A 27,920-nucleotide genomic window follows, 5' to 3' on the forward strand; every position below is an offset into this window, starting at 1 on the left:
AAAAAGTCTATTGTTGAGGAACCAGCGCTTGTAATTTTTCTCCAGCTACCACCGAGAACACTGACTCGTCTGTCATTCTGTTTGAAGGTGCGCAAGATCCAGATTTACACGATACATATTTTCATTCTTGTAAACCTGTTATGTGAATATCAAATCACTACCTTGTCATTCAGTGATTGAATAAGATATATGACCCCCAAACTATTTTCCATTTCAGTTAAAAGAGCTTATCAGAGAACTATGACCACGTGCATATTGAGCTGTATCTTTAATTAAAGCAGGGCTAAACAAGTGTGCCTCCCGGATATGAACTACCTGCTTCCACAGTCATTCATCCCCAAAAGTTAATAATTTTTTGACAGAGGTGACTTTAATGTCACAAAATCCGTTTGATGTAAATTACTTCTTGCGCTCATAGAGATATGAATCTTTTTATTATCGATTATCTCCCATTTCATATAATATAAATCTGGGGAAGAATATTTGTCACAAAATGATCACTTCATTATACTGACAATCCCGGACACATGTGGTGTTCACAGTGAAAAAAATGGTCAGAAAATATAGACCTATTGCATATTTTTACAGCGCACGGGAATTGATATTTTATAGTGTACCACAAGGTCCTGTTTCGAGATCATTGCAGTATTCTATTTTTGTTGATATTCTATATAGTACAGTATACTCTAGGGCTGGACAATAAATCAAATGAATTTGATTAATCATCTTTATTATTAAAAGCAGTTTTTTTGTTCTGTTACATCCAAATGTTATTGTGAGTTGTAATTTCGCACAAGTGGCAGAATGACATTTATTATTAAAAGCAGTTTTTTTGTTCTGTTACATCCAAATGTTATTGTGAGTTTGAGAATTGAGGCAGAATGCTGGATGGGTTTACAAGACATGTTTACAATAGCTACCGACTACTTAATTATGGCATTTAAGCATAAACTATGAATGTTAAGTTTGTTAAAACTGATTTTGAATTTTGATGAACATTTTGCAAGGGAATAATTTTTGAATACATTTTTGATACATTTAATGTTTTAATTAATTAAAATTGAGATTTAATTTTTTGACCATATCGCCCAGCCCTAGTATACATAAACTAAACTTTGCTAACACCACAAAACCTTAGTCAGGACGTTATGCTAATACTTTATTAGAGATAGATTGATTCCAATTATGAGTAGTCGGGGAGGCCGATAACCGATATTTGAAGCCGATATTCATTTTCAGTAAAAAGGGGGAAAATAATATTGGCGTAAAAAAATTGTTTTAATACAAATGCCAATCTTGACTTTGTTGTAATGTCTTAAAGCATTAGTGCTTATTGAAAGTTTTTTTTTAATCTTAGAGAATATACTTCATTTTCAGTTTCTTAAAAAGTTCCCAAAATCATCAGTACGTTTTAAATTAAATGGACACTTAAAGAAGTAAATACCAGAACTCAGTTTTTTCCTAAATTAAAGTAAAAATAAATCTTAAACTTACACATTTCTTTGATTTAATGTCAAACAAAAACAAAAGGTTCTGAAGGTTTCCAGGGTCCGCAGCATCTCTTATAAAGTTAACTGAAAATGTAAATAAATAGTTTCCTGAGAAGAAAAAGGTTTTAGCTTTACAGTTTATCGGCCATCAGATTTTGAAAAAAGGCCGATACCGATTTTGGTCAAAATGCCCAATATCGCCGCCGATAATCGGCCTGGTCAGTCTCTATCCCTATACTTGAACGTAATCATTTTGCATCATCTTCCAATCCACAAAATATTATTCTGCAGGTTTAGAATCAAGCTGCTTTTTTGAGCGCGCTTCATAAATTCGGAACTTCCCGTAAAAAAAAAGTTTTTATCTTTAATTCCCCTCTTGAAATTGGCCTTTAGGTTAAAAATAGATCAGACTAAAACGGGATGTTGTAAATGTCAGAGCGTGCCGACATTTGTCAAATACAGTAGTGAGTAAACAAGTTGTCAGGAGATAAAAACTAAACACAAATTGGCATGTGCACACAGTTTGAGTGCATTCTCCACCTTCATTTGGCCAATTATTCTGACGCTCCAAATTGTGGCGCCTGCCCAAAAGCGTCCTACAGTGAATACAGCAGCCTCTCTTGCCTTGCGCTCTCTCGAGAGACATTGAGCCAGCTGCTCCAAGCCCACTGATAAGACAGTTTAACTCCAAATGAGCCTGTTTTGCCTCAACACATTTCTTCCCGCAACTCTTCCAGGGTTGTGGGTTTTATTGATTACTGTCCTCCCAGGAGTGCCGGTGCCTACACCAGGCCACTCAACGGCAGACGTGTTGTTAGCCGCGCCGGCTCTTCTGCCTCGGAGCTTTGCGTGGTGCCAGCCTCGGCATATAGGCTGCTCACCTGTACAGCCCTGTCTGCTTGTTAGCAGGCTGCCGAAAATAGAGGAACTTATTTTGTCCTGCACATGCCCGGATGATTTAGCTGGATGGGTAACATGACTGCTATGTACCAAGAGGGAAGATTTATAGAGCTGCAGGTGTGTCTGTATGTGTCCATTATATGGAACTGTGGAATTGACACCCATCCTGTAAATGTGTGTGTAGAAGAAATATAAAAGTGTTTTCTTACTACATGTGTTAGATTTGAGGCCGTCCACTAGGATAGAAGCTAAAGGAGACGTCAAGACACACATCTCTGAGGAATCAAATGCTGATTTCAAATATTGACAGAGTCCCAAAAATGTATTTATAAGTTTTTTCATGTTTTTTTTTATGCTAGAGCATACAGAAGGCTTTAATGCAGCCTCTGACCTGAAGAGGTCACTAAAGCGTGGGAAGTTGTTACAAAAAACGACCAGCAGGTGGCAGCAGAATATACGAGATCAACCAGGGCCATGTTGCAGTATTTTGAACAGGTTTGTGAATAATGATGAAACTTACCTATATTTTAATGCTAATTGCTGCAAAATGGAAACAGATAAAGATATACTTTTTTTTCCTGATGACAGAAGAGACTCTAATCTTTTTTTGGGTAGGTTCTATGTTTTTTTTTTAAATAACAATAAAACACAATATTCTGTGGGCCTTGCAAAATCTGTCAAAATCCAATAAAACAGCCGGGAGCGAAGGGGGTTGCTTCAGTGAAAATGGCTGGGAGTGAATTAGTTAAAAGGGAGCTAAAATTGGACATCCTGTTTTATTTTTATTTTTTAATTATTTGTAAGGAACTCGCTCCACACTTGCTACATGCAGATCAACTCAGACAACATAAATCATTTGCAAGTGGTTATAAAATTTCAAAAGTGAAATACAATTTTCAGCAGCTCATTGCTAGCACGTGCTAGCAATGGCCACAAAGCTGTTAGACTACTAGAATAAGCAACTCATGCCTGACTTCATCCATTCATTTTCTTTGCCGCTCGTCCTCATCAGGGTCAAGCACGAGGAGATCATAAATAACATTTTACAAAATACATTTCATGAGATAGATGATATATTTTCATACACTGCCCACACAAACTGGAGTCACGACGGAGTCTGGTCACTGGCCTGACTACCGATGAGCATCGTGTGAGTGTTCCATTGTCGGTTATTTTCAGCGCCTTGTTCGAGAAACAAACCTTTTTAACAGCAGATCCGCTTTTTGAGAAGGCAGCTTGTGTACAATTAGTCACCTTGGCTGCTCTCTGACAAAAGGCTGTCGGGCACAGAGCGTATAAATAACACACAAAGTGATAATTGTTGCAAGTTTATCCAAACCACAGACAAGTAGCAAGGGCTGATACATAATTTGAGTATGTTGTTATACTCAAAGTCGGAAGCTACAATTTCTGAAGCACAAAATGCATAATTTTTTCCACCCGTTTCAATTAATCTCGTTAATTCCGAGTTCTCCGAAAAATATGTGCATGTGATTTTTGGCAACGGATTTCACACATGTATCGAGTATTACAAGTGCACGCTGCCCCGACACATTCCAATCTGTCATTACCACTCGAAGATGCTGCCAAATGTGTTTATATTGCGGGGATTTTGTTCAACAAAATTGAGCGACAGCTTGGAAGTCAGTTCTGTTGTGAAAATGTTAACCCTGAAATGTGACATGGACATGATCGATTGAAATGAATGAGAATATTTACAGGCAAACTTAGGTCTATAGTCCATGAAATCAAATGACTTCCAATTGAATATTCACTAAGCGCTTTTGTAACTAATTCAATATGCATACTGTAGCCTACCTCAGTTTGTTAGTTTCATGAGAGAAAGCCAGAGGGGATACGTTGGATTTATTTAAGTATGTCCATGATGGTATTTTAGTCCAGAACATAGGTCACAAATTTATATTGCAATCAAAATAGTCACCAGGAAGTATTTGAGCTGTCAGCATGAGTCCAAAATGGTACCGTTTGCATCCATTTTGATGAAGTGATTACTTTTTTTTTTCTTTTCATTTCAGCTTTGATAGCTTTCAGCATCAGATGACACTTAATATAAAAACGCCATAAGCCATAATTTTGAACAAGACAAGTCAGGTCAGTGGTTTGAGCAATTGCTTGCCACACCGGGTTCAAACCCTGCTTGGACAACTCTTTAGTACAAATGCAACATTGAACACTAATCATTGTCAAATGATTACACATCCATTACTTTTGATGTCATTTGTCATTATTAAGTTTTTACTCCATTCTATATTCAAAATTCAAATTCAACGCAAGCTTTCAGTATATACTGACGTATTCACTACAATTATATACAATGTCACAGATTCTTCGACAACAGCAATGGCACAGTGGTTTGAGCAATTGCCTGCCTCACTGTAAGACTTCGGTTCAAACCCCCCAATTCACTACAATTAATACTTTGTCATTTTCACATAATTTATCTTTTAATTTCCTTTATAAGCATTCAACTTAGCATTCAGCTTTCAGCATTCCCACGCAATTTCTGCAGAAATTGCACTTGGTCTTGTGTTGGTTTGCTATTCAGCAGTTTTGTGCCGTCCTTGAATGGTCATTTTTAACCAAAAATTAACAAAGTTACAAGCCCTTTGTTATTGAATAGTGGATCTTTTACACATGCATTGAAAAAGATATTATGAGAAATGAAATATGACAATAAGATTTTTTTTCTGTACATAATTAAAATGTTGGTCATCCGAGTTAGGAAGTGAATGGTCAATATGTGCCCCCCAGTAGCACTGATGAAAAATGTGGCCCCCTCCAGCATTCAAATATTAAAGCAGCACCACAAGTATTCTATTATTATTTATAACCGCCTTAACTGCTTTTACAGTTTTAGAGAAAGCATCAACATGCATGATAAATTCTACCATACCGGTAGAAAAAGCTAAATACCAAATTTGCCTTTTTGACCTCAAAGTGAAACAGTATCAACACATTAAAAATGCAAAAGCAGTTTACGTAACTGGAATGCTACCCAGGGAAAAAAGTTGTTTTTGTCTGTGTTCAATTCCCAATTAGAAGCCACTTTCCTCCGAGAGTGGTTAAAATTAAATGAAGATCATATTGACCGACATTTAAATATATATGAGGTCAGGCAACACCTTTTGAAAAGAGCAGACGTGTGAAGCATCTCAAGGTAGAGTTCATCATTTTTCTCTCAGCTCATATTCCAGAGCATTAAAAATGAAAAAATCTCTCGCCTTTGTCGTCTTTCTTCACTGCAGAAAAGAAGAAAACTATTTATTCAGCTATTTTGAAGGAACGTCATCATCTACATGTATGTTGCATTCACTGCTGACTGGATCATAAAGAACCTCTTCACCTTCTCTCCCCAAAAAGAATTTCAAATTAATTAAATTCCAGATGAGACAAAAGCGGACATAAAGCGCTGCTGTTGGCATTTTTCTAGCCCATTGATTCCTCGTTACTGCCGCACATTACAGCCCCACGAACACTCATAAATCAATTCATAGCCTTTTGTCCTTTACAGAAGCTTGTCTTCACTTTTGGCTCCAACATGGTGGAGGTGACGAGAATCTATTGTTGCAGTTTGAAGCGCAGTGCGCCACCTCAGGCCCCCGGCCAAAGACTCCCGCACAGTGTATGCGCCGCCGGCCGCGTAGCGGTGGTGGGCCGGCTAAGTGAACATTGGCTGACACGCAAGGGTCGAGGCTGAGCAACGTAGGGGATCCATCTTTGTCTCGGCATGAGATGTATAGACACATACACATACACGCATGAATTTGCAACGCGCTGCGGCGTGAGAACAGCTCAAAACAAACTTGAGTGTTGGCAGTAAGGTTAAAAGGTTGTGGGGTTTATTACTAATCAAATGTTTGGACTTTTTATGAAACGCAAAACAAATGAAAAAATGGAACCATCCTCTTCTTGGGTCAATTTGACCCAACTTTGAGTTGGTCAAATTGACCCATTAAGTGTATCAGTCCATTTTTTTTTATCCATAATTGGGTTACTTTTGACCCAACTGTTTTTAAAGTGTATGTGGAGTATTTGTCAAGTGCGAGAAGTAGGGATGGGCAAGTACCAATATTAGGTATCCGTATTGGGCCGATACCCGGCCTTATTTCAAGGTATTGGTACTCACGAGACTGCCCTTTTGTGGCCGTTTTGAATCAGAAACTAGAAATTTGATATACAAGTAGAAGAATAGAAAATTGCCATTAATTTCATGCAAATTTAACAAACAAATCTATAATGGGATACTGTATATAGGTTTTTTGAAATTGTCTGTCAGTATTTTTTTTGCGGAAATGTTATGCATCAGAAGTACTAGTATCAGTGACTACTCAAGAGTTGAGTACTCATACTGGTATTGGTCATTGCGTAATAAAGTAAACAAATAAACCCCGCAAGGTCATGTATGAAATTAACAAAAAACGATGAAAATAAAGGACCTTTGCTACAATTATAGTTCATTAGCCTTAATTTTTTTAAGCACTTATGTTTACTTTATTCCGTTAAAGTGTTTTTAATTTTAGTTTTAGTCATTTCAAATTTGTTTTCATTAACTCTAAAAACCTTGGTCCATTCGTTCTTTGCAAAACTCCGTAGACCTTTGCATTGTCCTCGCGCTTGGGCCCCAATCATATAATGAATAATGTTTTGAATGCCAGTTTGAATAATTTTGGAGGATGAATAATATGTAGACAAAGAATTGTGCAGCAGTCATAGTAGAAAACGAAAAAGAGAAAAACAAGCCAATTTTTTTTCTTAGCACAGTTGTTTACGGCTGGTTTGCACTTAGACTCCGCATCGATTGTGTCTGGTCACTGGGCTGACATTAAGTAGACCGGTGATGCAGCTAGATCCACACAAGAGCTTTGCCTGAGATGATTTTATACCAACACTTTGCACTTTGTCTTCTTTGTGGTGAAGGCTTTAGGACCGGAAATTTGAAACGCAGTCAGTCAAGTCAAGTTGCACTCATTTGCACTCAGTTAAAAAGCACCTACAGAACTACAGTTAATCAAGGCCACCAGTTGTTTCATAATACCACATTCAAAGTTCGGCAGCGGCTTTCCTCAGACAGTTCTATCAAGATGGGGCTTGCAAAGGTGTGACAGCCCGCAGACACCAACGCGGGAAGATGCCGCTGAGCACCGAGGGGTCAGTGAGGGCCAACCGTAGCCTGACAGCAGCCTGGGGGCCCAGCTGTAGGCACACCTCGAAAGGTCACCCCGGCCTGATTGCACACCCCATCAAACTCTGAACACGATGCTCATAAAATCCTGCGTGACATTGCCCTTTTTGGAAACAATTTTACAGGAAGGAGGACAGTAATTTTCATTTTCAAACCAAAAGTCGGATGTAATCAGCACAATGAATACAACGCTGTTATCATTTGTTACTAAAAGAGGCAATTTGATGCTCCGAGTTGTGCTTTATGGCTCATTGCAGCTCCAGTGGCCTCTCAGTGCTTGTTTTATTAACCCTGCCAACTGAGCAGGTTACACTGAAGTCCACAAGTATTTGGACAGTGGCAATTGCTGTGATTTTGCCTTTGAAGACCTTCACAATCGATTTGACATAAAACAATCGAGGTGGGACTGAGATGGTTTTCATCTTGGAGGTTTCACAAAAATATGATCTGTAAAGCTTCACACAACTCAAAATTATTTTTCCTTCATTCCTCCATTATTTCCATTTTCAACATTTTCTTTGATCAACACAGGCTAGGGGTAAAAATGTAGTAGACACAGGCCAAATTTGAGTTTAGGAAAAATGATTTAAGGGACATCCCAAGCGCCATCTAGTGGTGAACTAAAAATGTATTCATTTTTTTATTTGAATGTTTATGTCAATAGTATGCAAAAAATATGTTGTATCGCATACATTTTTTAAAAATATAATCGCAGGCCAAGTAATCACTAATTATATTACATCTTATGAAACAAACTTAATAAAGAAATCAAAGAATCCAATTCAAAAATTACATTTAAACGAATGACTAAATCCATCTTATTAAAGAAGTATGATGGAGATTAAGTTTGAACATTATGCTATTGTCATTTTTGTTGTTCCGAATGTCAGAAATCAAATTGTAAACGGAGTACAGATGTGACTGAGACCAGCTGTCACAATTTATCATTAATATATTTATTTATATTTATTTAGTATTTTTTATTTTTTTTTGCTGTTTATTAGAGCTGCCATGTTTCGCCGCCATCTTCCTGCTACGGATGCTCAAAGGACAACTTTGCGAATGTGGTTAGCCCGGGTGCTATTTAATCGAGTGTCGGACCCGCAGCTTACCTTCCACAGCTGGGGCCTACAGGTGGCCCCGTGATTTGGGCCCGTCATTAATTGTCACTTTCTGCTTGGCTCTCGCAAGCTTTTACTAGCTTTTTTTTTGTTTACTAGCTCCTCCTGCTAGCTGCTCTCGTTAGCTGCTTCGGCTAATTCCAGCTTGCTCGGTTTTTTCGTCATCGCTCGCCGGGCTTCACAATGGCTGCCAAGTCGCCGAGATGCTCGTTTGCTCATACAAAATAAAACTTGGTGGTCTGCTTGCGAAATGTGCTCTTTCTGAGCCACCGTATTGTGCGTGCTCCTTATGCTATTCTTTGACCACTAGATGGCGCTAGTGCTCACTGAGAATGTCCCTTTGCAGGGTGAAAGAATGACATTTTAGGATATTTTTCTTGCGGTCATATGCCTACCACCTCCATTTTCAGAGACTCATTTCAGGGACATTATTGGGACAATTTAGTCTCATCAGGTTAATTGACCAGTCGATTTCTTTGTTACTTCAAATGAAGACAAATGAGGGTTAGATTATACTAATTTAATCATATCTAACAAATCTTAATGCAAGAGAAGGAGTTATTCATCAAGATGGGCAAACAAATTGCTTAATTGACCGTTTGGTATATTCTTCAAAATAAAGGAGGCATTGAAGAGCTTGAAACTAAAAGTACTGGAAGACCACAAAAGACAACGTATGCCCATGATGTCAGAATCAACCAGGAGCAGGTAGTGAGTGGTATCAGTGTGAAAAATCTTCATGAATTCAAATACAGAGTGTTTACAACAAAACAACACAAATCCCTCAAGGTTGTGGAATCAGATAGGTTGGAGAGGTGAAAACAAAGTCATCTTTCATCAGAATGATGCGGCGAGAAAAGTCTGCAGCGGAATAGTAAATGATTGAAAGCATACCACATCTTGTGCCAACATGGTGGAATCAATCTTAAGGCAAGAGCATTTTGAAGAATAGGCCAAAGATGAAACAATGGTATTTTTCTTTTAGCAAAACTAACACGGTACGACTGCAAACAAACCGAGCCATCTATTGTAGTGTTGACTACAATAACTGAACTCAAGAGCACGGCAGCTTTTGTCCAATCCATTCAAATATAACCTGCAATTTTAAGATTTACTTTCAACAATCATCCAGAAAAATCCACAGCAGAATAAAGCAAGATGATGTTGCCACTGCTTTTTTAGGCCTCTCCCCTTTACAACAAGCAAAAGCCATTACTTCCATTCATTGCTTTTTTTCCCGTTGCTGTTGTCGTAAAGTTGTCTTGATGGTTGTGTTACATCGCTTTATTCCCTTTCTCCACACACATATACAATTCGTCACAAGTGTGCAGCTTTGCATTGTGGGAGAAAGTAAATTCAAACGAGTGGAGAGTAAGTTACCACTTTAAATAAGTACTGGACATTGAGGACTGAAACTGTAAAGCTTTTATAGGAGAAAATCTCCCACTGCTAGTACATATGAGTTGAACGGCTGCAAAACGCAATTGTAGTTTGCAACAGAAGTTGGAGAATGTCGTATCGGGCCAACTGGCCCAAACTTTTTAGCCACAAAATCTACTTTTCAATCCTACGCCTCCTGGTTTTGGAGCACAAAGTAATAACAGACCTTGTGCAGTATTTTATTTTGAAATGGTTTGGTCAGAACCATCAAAAAGCCCAAAACGGGTCACACTACCGACAAGGGGCTAGTGAGCTAAAATCTGAAATCGCATAAGCCCTCCTCAGCAGTAGTTGGTGCTGTAGTGTGGCAGTTTGACACATTGGAAAGAAAGGTCGTTGTTCACAATTTTTTGTCATTGTGTTAAATGGGAAGGGGCGGCCATTTTGCCACTTGCTGTCGACTGAAGATGACATCAATGTTGCTCAGGTCTTGGGTAACAACCAATCACAGCATAGCTTCAGAAAACAGGTGAGCTCTTTTTTATCTTTTTTTTTTTTAGAGAGAGAGCTCGATAATTCAACATGTCATCATCATTGCTCTCTTTCTGTTTGTGTGTGATGAAAAAAAAATGGCTAGATTTTACTTCATAACTGATTACTAAAATGTAATATTATATTAAATTGTAATATTAATAAATGTTTAAGGTTGACTTCCACTTTAAATGAAATTTTATTAATCCAAATTACTACTGTATCAGTGGAAAAAAAGTGGCATTGAACATCCCTTTTTGAAATTAAAAACATTCCAATTCTTTTCTAACGCTTGAGGACTTGAAAATTACCCTGAGTGTCAATTATAGAAAATAATAATATGACTTGAGTTTCAGCTTTCCAAATAATCACACTCATTTGAGCAGCTGCAAAACAGCGAGGCAGAGTGAGCAAAGGACAAAAGGTTAAGTAGATAATGTGCTGGCTGTGCCAAGCTGTCATCTACTGCTCGGCCACATTTGTTTGTTTGTTTTAGCTACTCTAATAGGCTTTTTCACTTGCAGTCAATTTCCAGCCGTGGCAGCGCCGCCGGTGCCGGTCACCGTTCAGGGTGAGGCTGAGATCACCGTGGCCAAGGGCGCGTCCGCCCGCCTGTGACTCCACTGTCAGCATTAATGCATTCAGGATGGAGCTACAAGCTTTTCCAGGTGTGTCACGGGCTGCGCTGTCAGCAGATTGTAATCAAATCCAATCTGGTATTAAGAGACTGAATTGACACTTGACTCCATCTAAAGAAAACAGGCAAAGTTACCGAGGTATAAAGTGATTATAGACCCGCTTGTCAATGATCTTCTCTCCTCTGTTATTACACTTAAAGCAGCAGTGAGAAACAATTGGATTTGGAAAGAAATTGACGTCAACAGATGTGCGTTTAATAATCAAAAATACAAGATCACTAGAAAAATGGCTGATTCGCTGATACAGTTGACGAGTGACCAGTGCACTTCAATATTATCGATGATTTAAATCTAAAATGGCATTGCTCACCATTTAAAATATTTTATCAGATAAGTATGAAAAAAAAAATTATGCGTTTTCTGTACATATCGTGTGAAATTACAAAATACTGTCCTCGCCACTAAGGATAGCAAATATCGGTATCTGCCCTTTTAACTCATTTGCTCCCAAAAATGTCTATGTCTACGTTCTATTTTAAATGTTTTAAGTGTTCCAAAGACACTTTTTTTTTATTTATGTTTTTTATGCTAGAGCATACAGAATGCTTTGATGCAGCCTCTGAACTACACAGAACGGGTGAAGCAATGGTAGTAATTACAGAAAGGGCCAGCAGGTGGCAGAAGAGTATAAGAGCTCAACCAGGGCCATGTTGCAAACAAGCTGATTTACCCCCAGTTCTAAACAGATTTGTGAATAATGATGAAACCTAGCTGTATTTCTAATGCCAATTGCTGCAAAACTGAAACAGATCGAAATATACTCATTTTTACTTCATACTTATTCATTTTTTAATAATATTTTTTCCTGATGAAAGAAGAGACTCTAATCTTTCTTTTGGTAGGTTCCATGTTTTTATAGCCATAGAACACAATATTCTGTGGGCCTTGCAAAATCAGTCAAAATCCGGTAAAACAGCAAAGGGGGTTGCTTCAGTAAAAATGGCTGGGAGTGAATGAGTTAAAAAAATGAATAATAAAATCTGACGGCCGATAAAAAGTAAAGCTAAAACCCTTTTAATCTCAGGGAATTTATTAAAATTTGTAGTTAACTTTATAAGAGATGCTACTGACCCCGGGAACCTTCTAAACCATTTGGTGTGTTTTTTTCTACATTAAAACAAAGAAATGTGAAAGTTTAAGAATTCGGTTAGTTTTTTTTACATTTTGGAAAAAATATTTACTGTAGAAAACTAGAGCTATGGTATTTACTTGTTTAAGTTTCCATCTAACTTTTTAAGACATTGATAACCTTGGGAGCTCCCTGAACATTTTGTTAGACATTTAAAAGGACAGGATTAAAAAATTAAAAATAATTTTACACTTTGAAAAGTCAGAAAGACTGGTAAAAACATGCTTTGAGACATTATAATAAAGTCAAGATTGACCCCCTCCATATTTACTGAAATTAATATCGGTTCTTGACTGCTAATTATCGGTATTGGCCCTGAAATAAACATATCAGTCTATCTTTACTCGCCACCGAATAATAAATGTTATCACGTATTGAGTGTGTGAAAATGACAGTGAAAGTGCAGCTATCAGACTTCCACTCGATGAGATGCCGCAGTATGAGCTGTTGATAGAAGGTGAGTGCAACAAGGACAAAAACCTCCATTACTGATTATACATACAAAAACCCCCATTACCGACTGAATGGAATAAAATTCAGCAGTCAACAATGCCTGCACACCTCTTAAAAGAGTCTTCACTCCTCTTCGTCAAGCTGTCGTCCTTACGTTCTCGCATCGACTTCTCGCTGAGAAGTACTTTGTGTGCAGTCACTGGCGCTGTTGTTACACCTCAGTCACTACTCGCTCAGCTCGTGTTAAGCACTCATCTAAGTCCATTCATTCACATGAACGGTGTCACCTTACGTGAGAAAGTAAATTCAAGAGAAAATCAATATGATAAACTGCGACTTGTTTTGTGCTGAAATTGTTTCGGTTTGGAAATCGATACGAGAGCCCGAGCTATTCATCACTGTATGAGAAACGTGGGCACTCTTGGGAAAATATTAGGGCCCCCGTATGTGCGGCTGGGCGGAAAGCAATGGGTGTTGGTACCGAGGAATAAAGACAAGGTAAATAAATACAGATGACTGAGGGAAGAGGGATTTTACAGTCTTTGCAGGCTACACCCTGTCCTTATAGTCTCTGAAGGATGACGTCGAGGGCTTTATCAGACTCTGGCAGACACAATAACAACGACCTTCACAGTGTGAGGCCTGCTTGAATTAATACGGAGCAGCAGGAGTCTGTTCGAGGTCATTAGGAGCCATCACGACGATGGCACGCGATATGGCGCTCACGTGTGACAACCTCTGCCACGAGCCTTGATTGACCTTTACTGAGCAGCCTCTTTACATACAACGGAATGGAATACCCGCCCGTAAATTCCCAACATTGTCATTAATGTTAGAACTCTGCAACCCCAATGACGATGAAATTACAAAGCAATGTGTACTGGGTAACAAGCAGTGTTGCCATAGTTACCTTGAATAAGTAGCTTAGTTACTTTACTAATTACTGGCTTTAAAAGTAACTTAGTTTACTGATTAGCTGTGCTAAAAAAATAAGTTTGATTAAAAGCAGTGTTGTACTTGTTACTAAAAAATAGTAACTAGTTACCAGTTGCTATAAAAACATGGAACCTACCAAAAGAAAGATTAGAGTCTCTTCTTTCATCAGGAAAAAAAGTATATTCCTACCGGTTTCCGTTATGCAGCAATTAGCATTACAATATAGCTAAATTTCATCATTATTCAGAAATGAGTTTGTTTGTAACGTGGCCCTGGTTGATCTCTTATACTCTGCGCCATTTTTGTAAAAACTACCATTGCTTCAACCTTTCTCTTCAGTTGAGAGGCTGCATCAAAGTATGTTCTAGCATAAAAAAATATATATACATTTTTTATAAATACATCTTTGGGACACTTACAACATTCAAAATAGAACGTTTTGGGAGTCAAAACATTAAGCTAGCAAACTTTCATTTGAGGAAATTGCAACGTGAGGAAATTGTTTTTATATTTGTTTGATTGGGTCCGTTTTACAGTAAACTTGTGAAAAAAAGCTTGAAACAAAGCATGCTTTCTCCATCTGTGCAATGAAGTCTTCTTTTCATTTCCTGAAAGTGATGTCATGCAAAAGTCTCCCATTTCTTGACCATGAAAGTGAGAAAAGGCACTAAGGAACACTTAAAAATGTGTGTTTTAATGAGTTCAAAGAACGAGTAATGGTCTCTCTTCATCGCAGATTTTCACCTATCGTAGATAGGGGTTCACTATACATCCATTTACTCTCTATCCAATGAAGCACAGACACGTAGCGAATGGAGCCCTTTCCTTGTGTGGATTATGTAGATTCATACAAGGTAAAATCTATCACTCAAACGTTGATGTGTTTATAGAAAATCTATGCAGCAATATGCAGACGTAGCACATGTCAGCATATGACTAAATGACATGAACATTGCTCTTTTGTTTACACCGATTACAAAACCTGTTCTTGGAATGGGATGCAGTTGTATCTAAACTACCTCTTTGGTTTAAAAAAAACAACAACAACACACATGCAGAGACAGACAGTACTTTTGTTTATAAATGAGCTTGGTACTTAAGACACAAACACAAACTATATGACTCCATCTCCAGCCATCAAATTGCACGCTACATTTGCGCATTACTGCTTGTGGATGTTTTTCAAATTGAGCTCGTGGCGGTTGATTGCTTTTAGAGAAGCGACACTAAATTGCAAGAGGTTAAAGGCTGGGGGATTTAATTTAAGAATCGTGCGATTTGAATTTTAACCATTAACAAACAAGACGTGCATGTTATTAAAAGCAAGGTACGACCTTTTGTTGGGGTGTTAATTGGACTACAACTAGACAACTAATGACCAATTTCTGTTTGCACAGACAGTGAAATTGTTTTGCTTATCTTTAGTTTCCAATTGACAAGACCGCGTCCTTTTTAAATGACTATTGACGAAACATTTTTCACTTGCAGATTTAAATCTGGGCGGCACGGTGAATGAGTGGTTAGCACGTCTGCCTCGCAGTTTCGAGAGATCTCTGCTGTGGCCTTTCTGTGTGGAATGTGGGTGATCTCATTGGTGAGGATTTACTGTAGTGTTCTTTTGGTAATGAGCAAAATGTAGCGAGTGCCAAGTCCCAATGTGAAATCTGAAAAGTGCTCTGACCCCAACAAATCCTCAGCTAATGAAACTAGGGTTGATAATTCCCCAATACACAAAATTGTTGGCACCAATGTCAGTGAATATAGGACATTATGGGGGCGCCGTGGCTCAGTGGTAGAGTGGTCATCTTCCAACCCAGAGGTTGCGGGTTTGATCCCATGCCATTGTGACCACGTCCAAGTATCCTTGAGCAAGATACTGAACCTCCAGTTGCTCCTGGTGCAGTGTCATCAGTAGGTGAACGAGTAGTCAAATGTAAAGCGCTTTGAAGGCCTTGTAAGGTGGAAAAGCGCTATATAAATGAAGTAACATTTATTATTATCGAGACACAAATATGTAGCTAAGAAGATTATTATTAGTGGTGTCAAAATTAGTGCATTCATTTAAAGTTCCTTTATGGCCACTTATTTTTTAATAAACGATTAATGACCGCCGCTTACTTGGAAAGTCTGTACTGGGCCAATTCCTGTCACAATGCAGCAGACACGTCCACGTCAAAATTTAGCAGTAATAGATTTAATAATGCTTATATTTGTGGTGAGTGGGGTCAAGTTGTATTTTACAATTTTAAAAATGTGTAGAATTTCACAAGTTACTTCATGTTAAAGATTATATAGCTCTTAATATGAAAAGAAAAATGCACTGAGCTGTCACCAACGTCTTACAAATGCAATTATGCCATCTATTGGCAGAAAATTTTCCTTAACACAAATCAATATTGCAAAATTTTTCAGCAGAGTATATCATTTAAATTTGTATTACATTTTATGAATTATGAAATTACTGTATTAATGACTAAAAGATGCAGCCATATATGTCTATTAGTTTAACATTGTTTCCACATTTATGTTAAGAGTATGAAAACTTTTAAAAAATGTTATTGTACATTTAGAACAGATATAAAATGTGTGATTAATCGTGAGTTAACTATTGAAATCATGCAATTAATTACGATTAAAAAAAATCACCTGACATCTCTAATTCTTCTTCTTCTTCTTCTTCTTCTTCTTATTATTATTATTATTATTATACATCAATTTTCATTCAGGTCACAAATGACAGTATAAGTTTTCACAGGTCACAATCAATTATTCATCATGTATGTGAATGAATGTGGGAGGAAGCTGCAGTAAAATGCAAACCCCACTCAGAAACTCCACAGTCAAGATTCTAACCCAGGACCTCCCAACTACAAAGCGGACAAGTCAACCACTAGACTGCCATGCTGCCCTGCCAGTGTATCAAAAATGATTTTCAGACTTTCTGACTCTGACATGGCCGTTTTTTAGCCTTACAGCGCATGAATCAATGCAGCTCTGCGGTAACGGTCTCTGATGCTGGTGCACCGAGTGGCAAGTGTTTCACCCTCGGAGTGACACACAGGATACAGCAGAGTTGATAAATAAATTAACAGTCTGGGTTTTTAAGAAGCCATCGCTGTTGTACATGAGCGGCAGAAGAATACTGTATGCGAGTCGTAGGGGAGCTGTGGCCTGAAACACACGCTGCTATGATCCAGGCTGACAGGTGAGGAGGGCTCGGGAAGACTGGCATGACCCGCAGTGATCAAAGTCAACAGCAAAACCTCTGCTTTCAATATTTCATAGAGCAGCACTGGATTACTACAACATGCCGTCATCCATCTGACTGGTTTGATTGATACTGACTGAATAGATGTCATCTGAATCCCGTGTGTGCTTTAGATGCTCTGGTGCCACAGACAGACAGGCAAAATGTTTTTTTTTCTTTTAGTACATGCAGCAAGATCAAGTGAAAAATGCTTTTAGTCTAAAATGATGCAATGAAGGCCATGATCAGTACTTCATGGCAGGGTGAACGCTCCGCCTCGGTGTTTTATTTATTGGCACTGTCTCACCTGTGAGAAGAACTGAACAAAATGCTGAGTGTGTGAATCTGAGACAATCTGCCTCGGGCAGACAGCAGCTGAAGAAAGACAAGTCGTAATTAATTTATTTTTTTATGATACCTTGTGCGATATGAAGCTGAAATTTTTATCAACTTCAATCAAAGAATCCTATGTTTGACAAATCATCCAAAGCATTGGGAAAGTACTTATAGGAAGATCTAACAGTCCAATTCTACCATAACCAAATGCATAAAAATGTGTGGGTTTTTTCCCCTAAAAAAGTTTTTTTCTATATAATCATATGTGATTGAATGGCAACCAGTCTAGAGTGCAATACGCCTTCTGCATAAAGTCAGTTGGGATATGCTCCAACTCATTGCAACTCTGAACAGGATAAGCAGCAGTATAGAAAATGGAAGTGTAATCATATGTAATAATGTAGATTAGGGGTGGAACAAGTCCCCAAGTAATTTGAGTACCACGGTTCAAAAAATGCTCAAGGCATTTTTTTCCGCCTCAGGTACCCGCTTATTAAGTCAAGTCCACCGCAGCAACAATTGTTCATGCTATGCAATATGCATGGCAGTAACACGCCTCCAACATCCTGAGAAGACCAACTTCAAAATACCTTACCAAGTAACGGCTCACTCATCTTCCTAAATGTAGTTAATGCATTTTATATTACCATCACAAACTGTTGCCACCGACATCAACAACACAACATTGTCAAGTCAAGTTCAATCGGCAATTAAGGACACTTAAAAAAAATAAGCAAATGAATTCAGCTAACTTTGTTTGTATTATACGCCAGCTGTTACCAGCAATTAACGGTAGATCTAGCATTAGCGGCTAGCAGTGTTAGCAGCTAACCGCTAAGTGCCCCAAATAGACTGCCGAGAGCCGCTAAATTGCTTTACAAAGGCAGTAGAAGAGGTGGAAATTTGATACTGACAGCCTGACACAATTGCCGTTCCGACTGATAACTTTTTAGCAAACCAGGCTTACTCAAATGTGCTGACTGGTACCAGCATTTACCGGTACATCCAGCATTAGCGGCTAGCAATGTTAGCACTGAACTCTGCGTGAACATCTTAAATATGTGCAAAATCATCAGAGTTCAAACAGAATTCCCCTGGACGGCGCAACGATCAGAATGTGAGCCAAGCATCTGAGCTCGTCCGCAGTCTGGGAAGTGATAGAGAGGAACAAGGCTCCCAGGAGACGGCGCTCTAAGTAAGAGCGATTCTCTGGGCTCTCCTCAAAGTACCAACCTCCATGCCAGTGACCTTCTCCAAGCATGCAGGTGGAATTGGATGATTTCTCGCTGCGGCTGAAGAGGAGTGACAGGTGGCCTGAAGGAGAACCAATCTACTCAATCCACTTCCCCACCGTCGCCATCTTCTCATGTGGCCCCTTTCGTCCGCTGTGATCAGGCAACATCACACAACAGCATCACTTATTTATAACCACATGACAAGCTATCTTTGCAATCTCACTGGACATTTTAGATGAATCCATCTGCGCGTGCGACTGCAAATGGGATTTAATAAAAATGCAATCATAAGTGAACTCCAGACTGTTTTTCATGTCGGAAGCAAGTGACACTGATGTTGCACTTCTGGGCGTCGTGTTTATTTACGTGCTTATTATATATTATGCGTCTTTGAAGGTTCTAAATTCTATCTTTTTTTTTTCTGTGCTCACAACTCAGTTCTGAGTTGTTTTCTTTTTAGACAACATCTTCTACTGTGAAGACATGCGAGATTCTCCCTTTAAGGTCTGTACAAGCAAAGAAGTGAGAGTCTAATCTGTGTTGACATGTTGATACACCACTCGGAGCTGCTTCATTGACCATGAATGGGAGAATGACTTTGACTACTCATACAATGTTTGTATTGATATTGCTGGAGGTTGCAATGCCATAAAGAAGCCCTTTTTTACTAGGTTGCAGCCTACCATGCATGCGTGCAAGACGGTTCCTCACGATCATCAACCCTGATAAGTCACCTGACATTAACGTGCACGTTCTTCTGCTTCGCGCCAATATTGTACAAATGAGTCCTTCAAAGAAACGCAAGCGGGACGAACAATGGAGTCGCCTCCGTCTACTGTTGTCTTTGCTCTGAATTTGCTCAGCATTGTGAGTGCAAACCTGCTCACATTGCTGTTCTATTCACAGACAAAATAAGGGAATAAATAATGAATTAAAAACCCCAGGGAGGGCTTTTAAATCTACATAATCTCAAACTGTAGCGCCTTTCTTTATTAGTAACAAGGCATACTGTATTGGGTTCTGTGATGTATTTTGTGCATGACTAATTACGAAGATATGAATTATCTTGCGTCCCTTGCAATTTAACAAATAAACCCCAAGAGAGCTCATTTGATGCAAGAAATAGGCCATATTTCTTCGTGGAGAAACCACCGTGCGAGTTTGGTTCCATAGGGGATTAGTGCAACCAAATCACTCCTGTAAAGAAACCAAAATCAAAGCACCACACAACCACAACCTTGTTTACTCGGAGATAGCTCTTGTACTTGAGCTCAGACAGAAATCTGGCTTAGTAACAACTCTCCCATATGTCAACACATTTGTATTCATTTGAAATGGCACATTAATAATCATGATAACTGCCGTTTGGTTTTAAATATAGACTCGTGCCGTCATTTTATACATTATGTGTGATTTACAAATCCAATACCTTTCATTTATTTGCTTGTAGAGTATGACTACACTGCTTCAGACGAAAAAGTATTTTTGCGTTATGAATAGACTGTACAGACAGATATCCTCTTACTTTATCAAAAGGGTTAACTCCAAGTGCATCTCCTCATTCTTAAGCTTTTGACCGCAGAACTGGTAATGGAGAAGTTTGTTTGAAAACGAGATGCGAAAAAGAGCAAGGAGATAAATTCCCCACCCCCTTGATTCAACAGACCCAGAACCCCTGCCCAGAGGCAATGTTTACAGGTAAAGGCCTTTTAAGTGTGGCAGACAGCATCCAGGTAAATAATACATGTGAAACAGTGAAAGTAATATTTTAGTCATCCTTAGCAACATTGAACAATAATTTTCTCGGTGCCACTGGACTTTTGTTATTATTCACCTCAAAAAGCAATACATTTATCCAATAGAAATGTGTTATTAAAATGAATATACTTACGCAGAGGTGGTCAGTAATGATAGACTGTCCGTCAGTCCGTCTCTGACGGAGGCCCAATTTGCTGACGAATGGCAAATGACGAGAAACTGCATAATGTTACCAAATGATGAGTGGTTTTAATAAAGTCTTATGATTTCCTATGGGAACATAGATTTTGAAATTTAAACAACTCGGATGCGATCCAGAGCTGTATAAACTTCCAATGTGAATGACAGAGATGATAATAAGATCCATCCATCCATTCGTTTTCTATTACACTGTCATCCTTGGTCCCGGATAAACTGTAGTCCATCCTGTCTGATTCAAGGTGAGAAGCGGCTTACACCGTAGACTGGTCAGCTGTCAATCATTGGACTGACACGCTGAGACTAGGGAGAGAAGAAAACTGCTATTGGCTTCTCAGTCTGTAAGAACTTGGCTTACAGCCAAAGGGTCACAGGTTTGAGAACTGAACTGACAAGGACGGATTTTTTTTTTTAATTGGAACAGTTTGTTGAACAGATGTTAGTTCCATTCCTGAGCACTGTCAAGGTGCCCTTAAGCAAGGAACCAAACCCCCAAAACTGCTGAGGGGGGGAAACTGTTATGATACCCCCTTTACTCTGACATCTCTCTCCCTTGACTGCACTGCATTCAACCCATTTTTGTATCCATGGATTAAAGTGAAAAGTGAAAAGTGATTCCCAATTGCTTAACAGTAAAATAAGTTAAATTTAAATATGTAGACCTGTTCAGCAGTGAGCACACACTGCTGTGCCACACTTCCCCAAACATTTATTTGGAACTAAAATTGTCTGGGAATCATCCCCTGCACTACCGTTCACTCCAGTTTTGCCCCAGAATTTCAGTTTGCATGACGCCCCTGGACCAGCAGGTCAGTTATTCTGGGCTTTTCTGAGCACGCAATGGGCAGCCCTGCAGCAGCTGCTCTCCCTGGCTGAGACCACTTCGGACAGACTGTGTTAATTTGCATTGACAAAGCTGTCAGACGAGAGGTTGCCTCCTGCGTGGTGATGGATGCCGACCTGGGAGTGTGGGGAGGAATGAGGAAAAAGAAGCACGGGCTCAGGAAAAGAGCATACACACACATTTGATATTCGCATATGAAAACCTAAACCCTATATATATCATTATATAATCATAATAATACTGAATGATCAGCATCAAAATGTTAAGAATTCTCTCACTTCACTACATCTTTGATTGAGGAAATAATGTCAAGGGAAAAGGGCAGACCTCTGCCAAGGTCAAATAATCCAAGAAAAAATCCAGAGTCCGCTCTGTCCAAGGCCGAGAAGACTAAGTAAAAATGCCTTTGATTTCCGAGACGACACCAAGACCCTTAAAAACACTCCAGACCAAGACCAATCTCAAGAACTACAAAAATAGTAATTAGAGCACCTTTTAATCACAAACTCTTCTGCAGATGAGTACCGCATCTCAACCTCCAAAAGTCTTGATCTTGTTTCAGTGTCAACTTCCAAAAGTCTTGGTCTTGTCTGTCTCGACCTCAAGAAGTCTTGGTCGCGGTCTCTGTCTCGACCTCAGGAAATCTTGGTCTTGTCTCAGTGTCCATACGCTCTAGTCCCCAATAATGTCTTTGTCTCGGTTGGTATGGTCTTACAACACTACGTACTACTAAACACAAAACCGTCTAAAATGTGAAAAGGTTTAAAACATATCAAACATCTTTTCAATTTGTTGCAGCAGGTCTGTTTCACAATTTCGTAAATAGTTGGTATATGGACAAAGTTCTCTGTGTATGTTATCACATGACTACCAGGAAAACTTTCCCTACTTTTCCCCAGCGGTCCTGTATTTCTTCACTTTCCCTAACTTTTTGAGAGGCATTGCTGATCAGATGCTCACTACACGCGTGACCAGGTGTTGGATCTTTCCACATCTGCGCCCCAGTGCAAAGCCCGAGCGAGATTCCCCTAGAGTTTCAAAGCAGGCGCATACGGTAACGAGGGTGCAATGCTGACCATAAAGTACGGGCGAGGAAGAGACAGTCAAAGCACTCCGTCTATCATTGTGGGCATCATCATAATCACTAACAAATAAAATGGAGAAGCTAGTTAACACACTGATCACAGAAGGAATACCACAAGTGCAATTTAGGCCTTATTGTGACGTGGCTATATGAGAACATCACTGATGTCACTAATTGTCGTCCACCATAATCATAAGTGTACATGCCACCCTCTTCTATGGAGGCAGCAGCTTGTGATAGAATTCATGTACCTGTTGCCAGGTTACAGAGCCTGCACCAGAGGCTCATGTCATCATAACTGGGGAATGTAATCACTGCAGTTTCTTAGTACTACCTACTTTTCACACGTATGCCTTCTACACAACAAAAGACAATAAAACTTTGGCCATGCAGTATGCAAACTCCAGGGATGCATACAGTGCTGACCCCACTTGAATTATCAGACTACATTCTCATCCTGTTAACACCTAAATATGTTCCTGTAGTCCAAGGATTTTTAGGAGGTGGAGTCAGGAAGCCAGAAAGACGCTGCAGGGCTGCTTAGAGTGTACAGACTGGACATACTCTGTTATCCACATGGCAATAACAGATGAAAAAGATTGTATCACTAGATACGTTAATTTTTGTGAGGATGTCATCATTCCAACCAGAATTTTGCACTGTTTTCCCAGAAATTAATCCTTGCATAAATCCAGGACCTTCTTAATCAAAAGAAGAGGGCCTTCAGATCTAGCGCCAACTCAATGCATGGTATTTGGCGGGCAACAATTATTTGTGCTTGGTCAGGGAATCCATGACATTCATCAGCACAAAAGTTGGAAATAACTGGATTGCGACACGTTCCGAATTTTGTACAATTTTGTGTTACGTCGCTGCTGTAGGAACGGAACTCCATTGTAAGTCAAAGACATCAAGTCCATGAACACCATCATTTGTAATCAGATAATCTGTGGGAAGTCAGGGTGCAATGATTTGTGAAGTGCCCTTCCAATGGATCAGTGTCCTGGGGCCTCATTTATGAAGGGTGTGTTCGCACAAAAATGTGGCGCACGCACCTTTCCACCCTCATGTTCAGATGTATTGTATGTAGGTTTACCGATCACAAATTAATCGCTGACAAAATGATGCCCTTTAAACTGCATCCGGCGTCACTTCATAGACGGATGTCCTCTTGCGGCTCTCAGACATTTTTTAAGTATCCGGTGAGATCAGTGGAGCTACAACGATGAATGGCTGAATCCGAAGTTAAGCGACTATATGCTACAAACACTCAAAGTGCGCATGTGCAGCTAGGAACGAGCACGCACAACGTCGTTACGGCAGATTGATTGAGAACCAATCGTTAAGATGATACACCCGGAAGACGCAGCGACAAAAGATCCAACTTCCGCTGTTTTGAAATGCTGCATGGAGCAACTAATGGCAAAAACAGCACATATTCTTACCTTGCGCTCTTGTACCCCCTACAGCAATATGAAAGAAAACCTCCGGGAGGCATCAATATTTGATGGCTTGACTGTGACAGTTGAGGTGGTGGCAAGAACTAAATCAAGTTATAGGACAGCCGGACAGGAAGAAACTTCTTACCCTCGTAGCTTTAACTTCCTATGCAGAATGTGCTTACGCCGCGTCTCCCGGGCCAACTGCTGTGCGGTCTTTTGGGCCCCCGGTGAGCAGCTCTCCGCGCCTGTCACCTCGACTAAGACTGGCCCACATCAGCGGGAGTCAGAGCCAGAGCCCGGGAGCTGCAGCTTCCCCACTCCTCCTGTCACCTGTCCCCACGCAGGCCAAGGTGACTTTAATTCCCTCCCGTTGAAAAACTGTCTACTCAGTAAGGCAAACATCAGAGAGTCAAAGACACAACCAGCTAACCTTTCTATGTCCTTTTCCCTCATTCGTTATTTCTGGCCTACTCTGTTTGGATTCCTGCAGTTTAACGACTGCTCCCACCTTGCTCAGCGTATGCATGATGAATCTTCAAGTTATACACTGTAAGTATTCGTCTGCCGTGTAAATGGCATAAAATTAGGAACACAAATATTCATATTAGTTTTCAACAGCATGCCCTAGTTAACATGCCTTCAGTGAAAAACGTGTGCCTTTCTGTAAGACTCCTGCACAACATGCTAGGTAATAGGGAACGAATAGGCCCTTTTGCACAGTACTTTCTTCCCATCCAAATGCAATTGAAATCCCCCTTGTCCCAGTGAGGGATTATTTCACCTGTCACTGTTCAATGGCTTGAGGCAGACCAATATGAATGCCATTCAATATCTGTATCTCAGCTGAGGGATGTTGGGAATCAAAGTCTGCTGTTATTTTTTCCACACAGTCACTTTCCCCAATGGAAGGCAGTTACATGTTCTCTGTAATATTTTAGGTAAAGTCTTGTGGATTGCTTTGTGCGGTTTGTCATAGTAGGATAGCGTCTGGCTCATTAAAATGACACAGGCCAAACTCTTTAGTAAAATTCTGAGGGACCAAATAGGCCAATTCCTGTTGTGTCACTAGCTAAAACGATCATAGATTGTAAGACATTTCTCGTGTTGTTAGGAAAAGTATACAGTTGGTGCTAAAATGACCAGGAAAAATTATTGCACAATGTTTATTTGAAGATACAGTCACCTCTTATAATTATAGAGGCCCACCTGACGTGTGGAGCTAAATATCCCCAAACTCCCCATGAGCAACAAGATGGGCACAACCCACTGCCTGCTCTCCTAAATGGAAAAAAATGCACATTTTATGCTGTGTTAGCATTCAAGCTAACATAAATTGATTTTTATTTATTTTTTATCACACATCTTAAATTTTTCGAATATATTGTGTTGTGTTAGGATTAGCATTAATGCTACCATTACCAGCTATAATTACCACAAAATGTTAATTTCAAGATACATCCATGTTTTATGTTTTCTTAGCATTAGCACTGGCGCTAAACAATAAAACAAAGGGAAAATAATCACACACTTTTATTTCAAGATACAAATTGATACTATTTTGTTAGCATTAGAAGTAGTACTAACATCACAAGCTAAAATGATCAGTTTATTTCAAGACCGATAGCTATAGTATGGACGTAAACATTTCCAGCTAAATTGTTCATATGAACTACATTTTATACATACATACATACAAGCATTAGCGCAAATACTACCAGCTCAAGAAACATTTACTCCAATATACACCACTTTATTTGCATGAATTAGCACTAGTGCTAACGGCACCAGCCATAATGTTTAACTATAATGAGAACTTGTTGCACATTATTTCCACACACCTTTTGTATTGAGCAAATATTCACAGTTGGTGTTAATAGACATGTAAAAATGTAGTAAAATATAACCGTGAGTACCTTTTTGATGCACTAATTGTTTTTAGGGACACTAACAGAACTTTTATTAGTCCCACAATGTGAAAATTGGCAATGGGCGACCGGGTATGGGAGAAGACTGGAGTGGAAAAAACAAGGTTTATTCTTTACTGGTGCTCTTATAGTTGTAGTGGGAAATGTTTCTTTTAAGTGATAGAAACCTCTTCAGTATGACTCGGAGAGTAACTGGTGCAACATGGATGACTCACAGTTGCAACACATTGGAAAGCGCCGGTGCTTTTGGGTTCTCTTTCTAAAGCTCACAATGTTGTTTTCATTCAAGCTTGATTTTGTCTATTCTTTAACCGCTGCACTGCAGATTGCATCCCGAGCTTTTGAGCATCATGCAGAAAAAAAATGTCTGCAGTCAACGCAGTGTGTCACCTGGACAATGGTAACTGAAATCCTGTTTTGATTTCATTTAATGGGATAAAAACCTGATGAAATGGAACAGTTGTATTGAGTGGGCACCCACACCGAGCACAAGAAAAAAGGACAGCGAGAGCAAAAGAGAAAGACAAGAAAGGTTTTTGTGTTTTCCATTCTCTTGAGCACAGCAAGCACGATGTGCATGGGACTCACGCTGTGATAAAAGGGGGGAAAGCAGAAATCAGACTATGCTGTCCACCTGCTGTCTTCTCTCCCATTCATCATGACATGAACCTGTCAAACAGGCTTTGCGTCGCTCACACCTCGCCATCATCTATTTCTCAACATGATCTGCTGCGATGAATGTCGCTCTCCCACTGGTCACAAAGTCTCAAGTCAAGGCTCGGGGCAAACTTTGAAAATTGAACACAAGTAACACATTAATTAGTGCAGCCAGCTCTTGTTGAGTACAACTAGGGTCGCAAGTGGGCAGAGCATTTAAAAGGAACCCCGACTGTCATGACAAGTTTGGTCTATATTATTTATTTGGTTGTTACTAACATGATTATGAGATTAATGTTTCAAAAATCATTTCCAGTTTAGTAAAAAATGGTCAACTTTATTTGGACGTACGCCACCATTGTTATTTACGTCGCAACGCATTCCGTGCGTAGTGACGTAGAATGGCGACAGACACTTTGCCGAGCAATGTGAAACGCCTTTAAAGAAAGCAAGTTAAGCCTCGTAGCGTTCCTAAAGAAACAACATGCGATGGGTAGAGTCACCCTCCCCCACTCCGTGCTCTCGTCACTCACCAGACGCATTCAAGAGTTTTGATTGTTCCTTTAGGAACGGCACGGAGAATTACTTTGCTCTCTTTATAGGCAATTCACATTGCTCGGCAGAAAGCCGCCGCCATTCTACGTAACTACGCACGGAATGCTTTGCGACGTAAATAACAATGGCGGCGTACGTCCAAATAAAGTTTCTACAAAATGCATTAAACCGGGAATGGTTTTTGAAAAAGGAATCTCAGAGTTGTGTTAGTAACAACCAAATAAATAATATAGAGCAAACTTGTCATGACAGTCGGGGTTCTTTTTAAATTCACTTTTAATAGGAGGAATGTTGAAAATTCATTTAGATGCCCTCCATTGGAAATGATCAGTGTTACAATACAAACTTCTCAGTCACTGAGGTCACAAGATTTTTCAAGGGGAGCTTTTACTAAAACGTTCCTTTAAAAAAAAAATAATAATACTTGGTCAGCTTAATTTGGTGAGTGATGTGACGGAAGAAAAAGTTCTGGAGGATGTGCATCCATCCACTCCCTAGACTTTGTCTGAATGAACCACATTTTAGGATTTGACTTCCGACAAATTGACCTTTACACTTTCTGATCAGGGATTCTCCAAATGATACACGATAAAGGGCTTAAACTTCAAATCACCTCATGCATTTGCAAAAACACAAAAAGTCTGTCCTGGGCTATTGATCCAGTATTGTTTTCCATTATGCGATGATCTAGGTCCAATTCTAGAGTTTCTTCCATTGCAGTATGTGGGGGGAAGTGTCAGGCCATTCTACTCAATCAATTTCTGGAATTCCTTATGATATTCTTCTGTTGCAGAGCTT

General features: G+C 39.4%; 1 protein-coding gene across 4 annotated transcripts in view; it reads right to left on the reverse strand.

The window, feature by feature from the left end:
• LOC147168673 (uncharacterized) overlaps window positions 1–27,920 on the reverse strand; it is a 142,467-nt gene that overhangs the window by 94,523 nt on the left and 20,024 nt on the right. For 3 of the 4 annotated variants that reach the window (XM_086085120.1, XM_086085119.1, XM_086085118.1), the window contains exon 4: window positions 18,658–18,809. The exons of the other annotated variant lie outside the window; for it this stretch is intronic. In XM_086085120.1, coding sequence (XP_085941246.1) covers window positions 18,658–18,809 — 152 coding nt within the window. The remainder of the gene's footprint in view (window positions 1–18,657; window positions 18,810–27,920) is intronic. 4 annotated transcript variants of the gene reach the window in all.

Source organism: Leptonotus elevatus, chromosome 9 (genome assembly GCF_054856555.1).
Source record: "Leptonotus elevatus isolate MCC_2025b chromosome 9, RoL_Lele_1.0, whole genome shotgun sequence".
Taxonomy (NCBI): domain Eukaryota; kingdom Metazoa; phylum Chordata; class Actinopteri; order Syngnathiformes; family Syngnathidae; genus Leptonotus; species Leptonotus elevatus.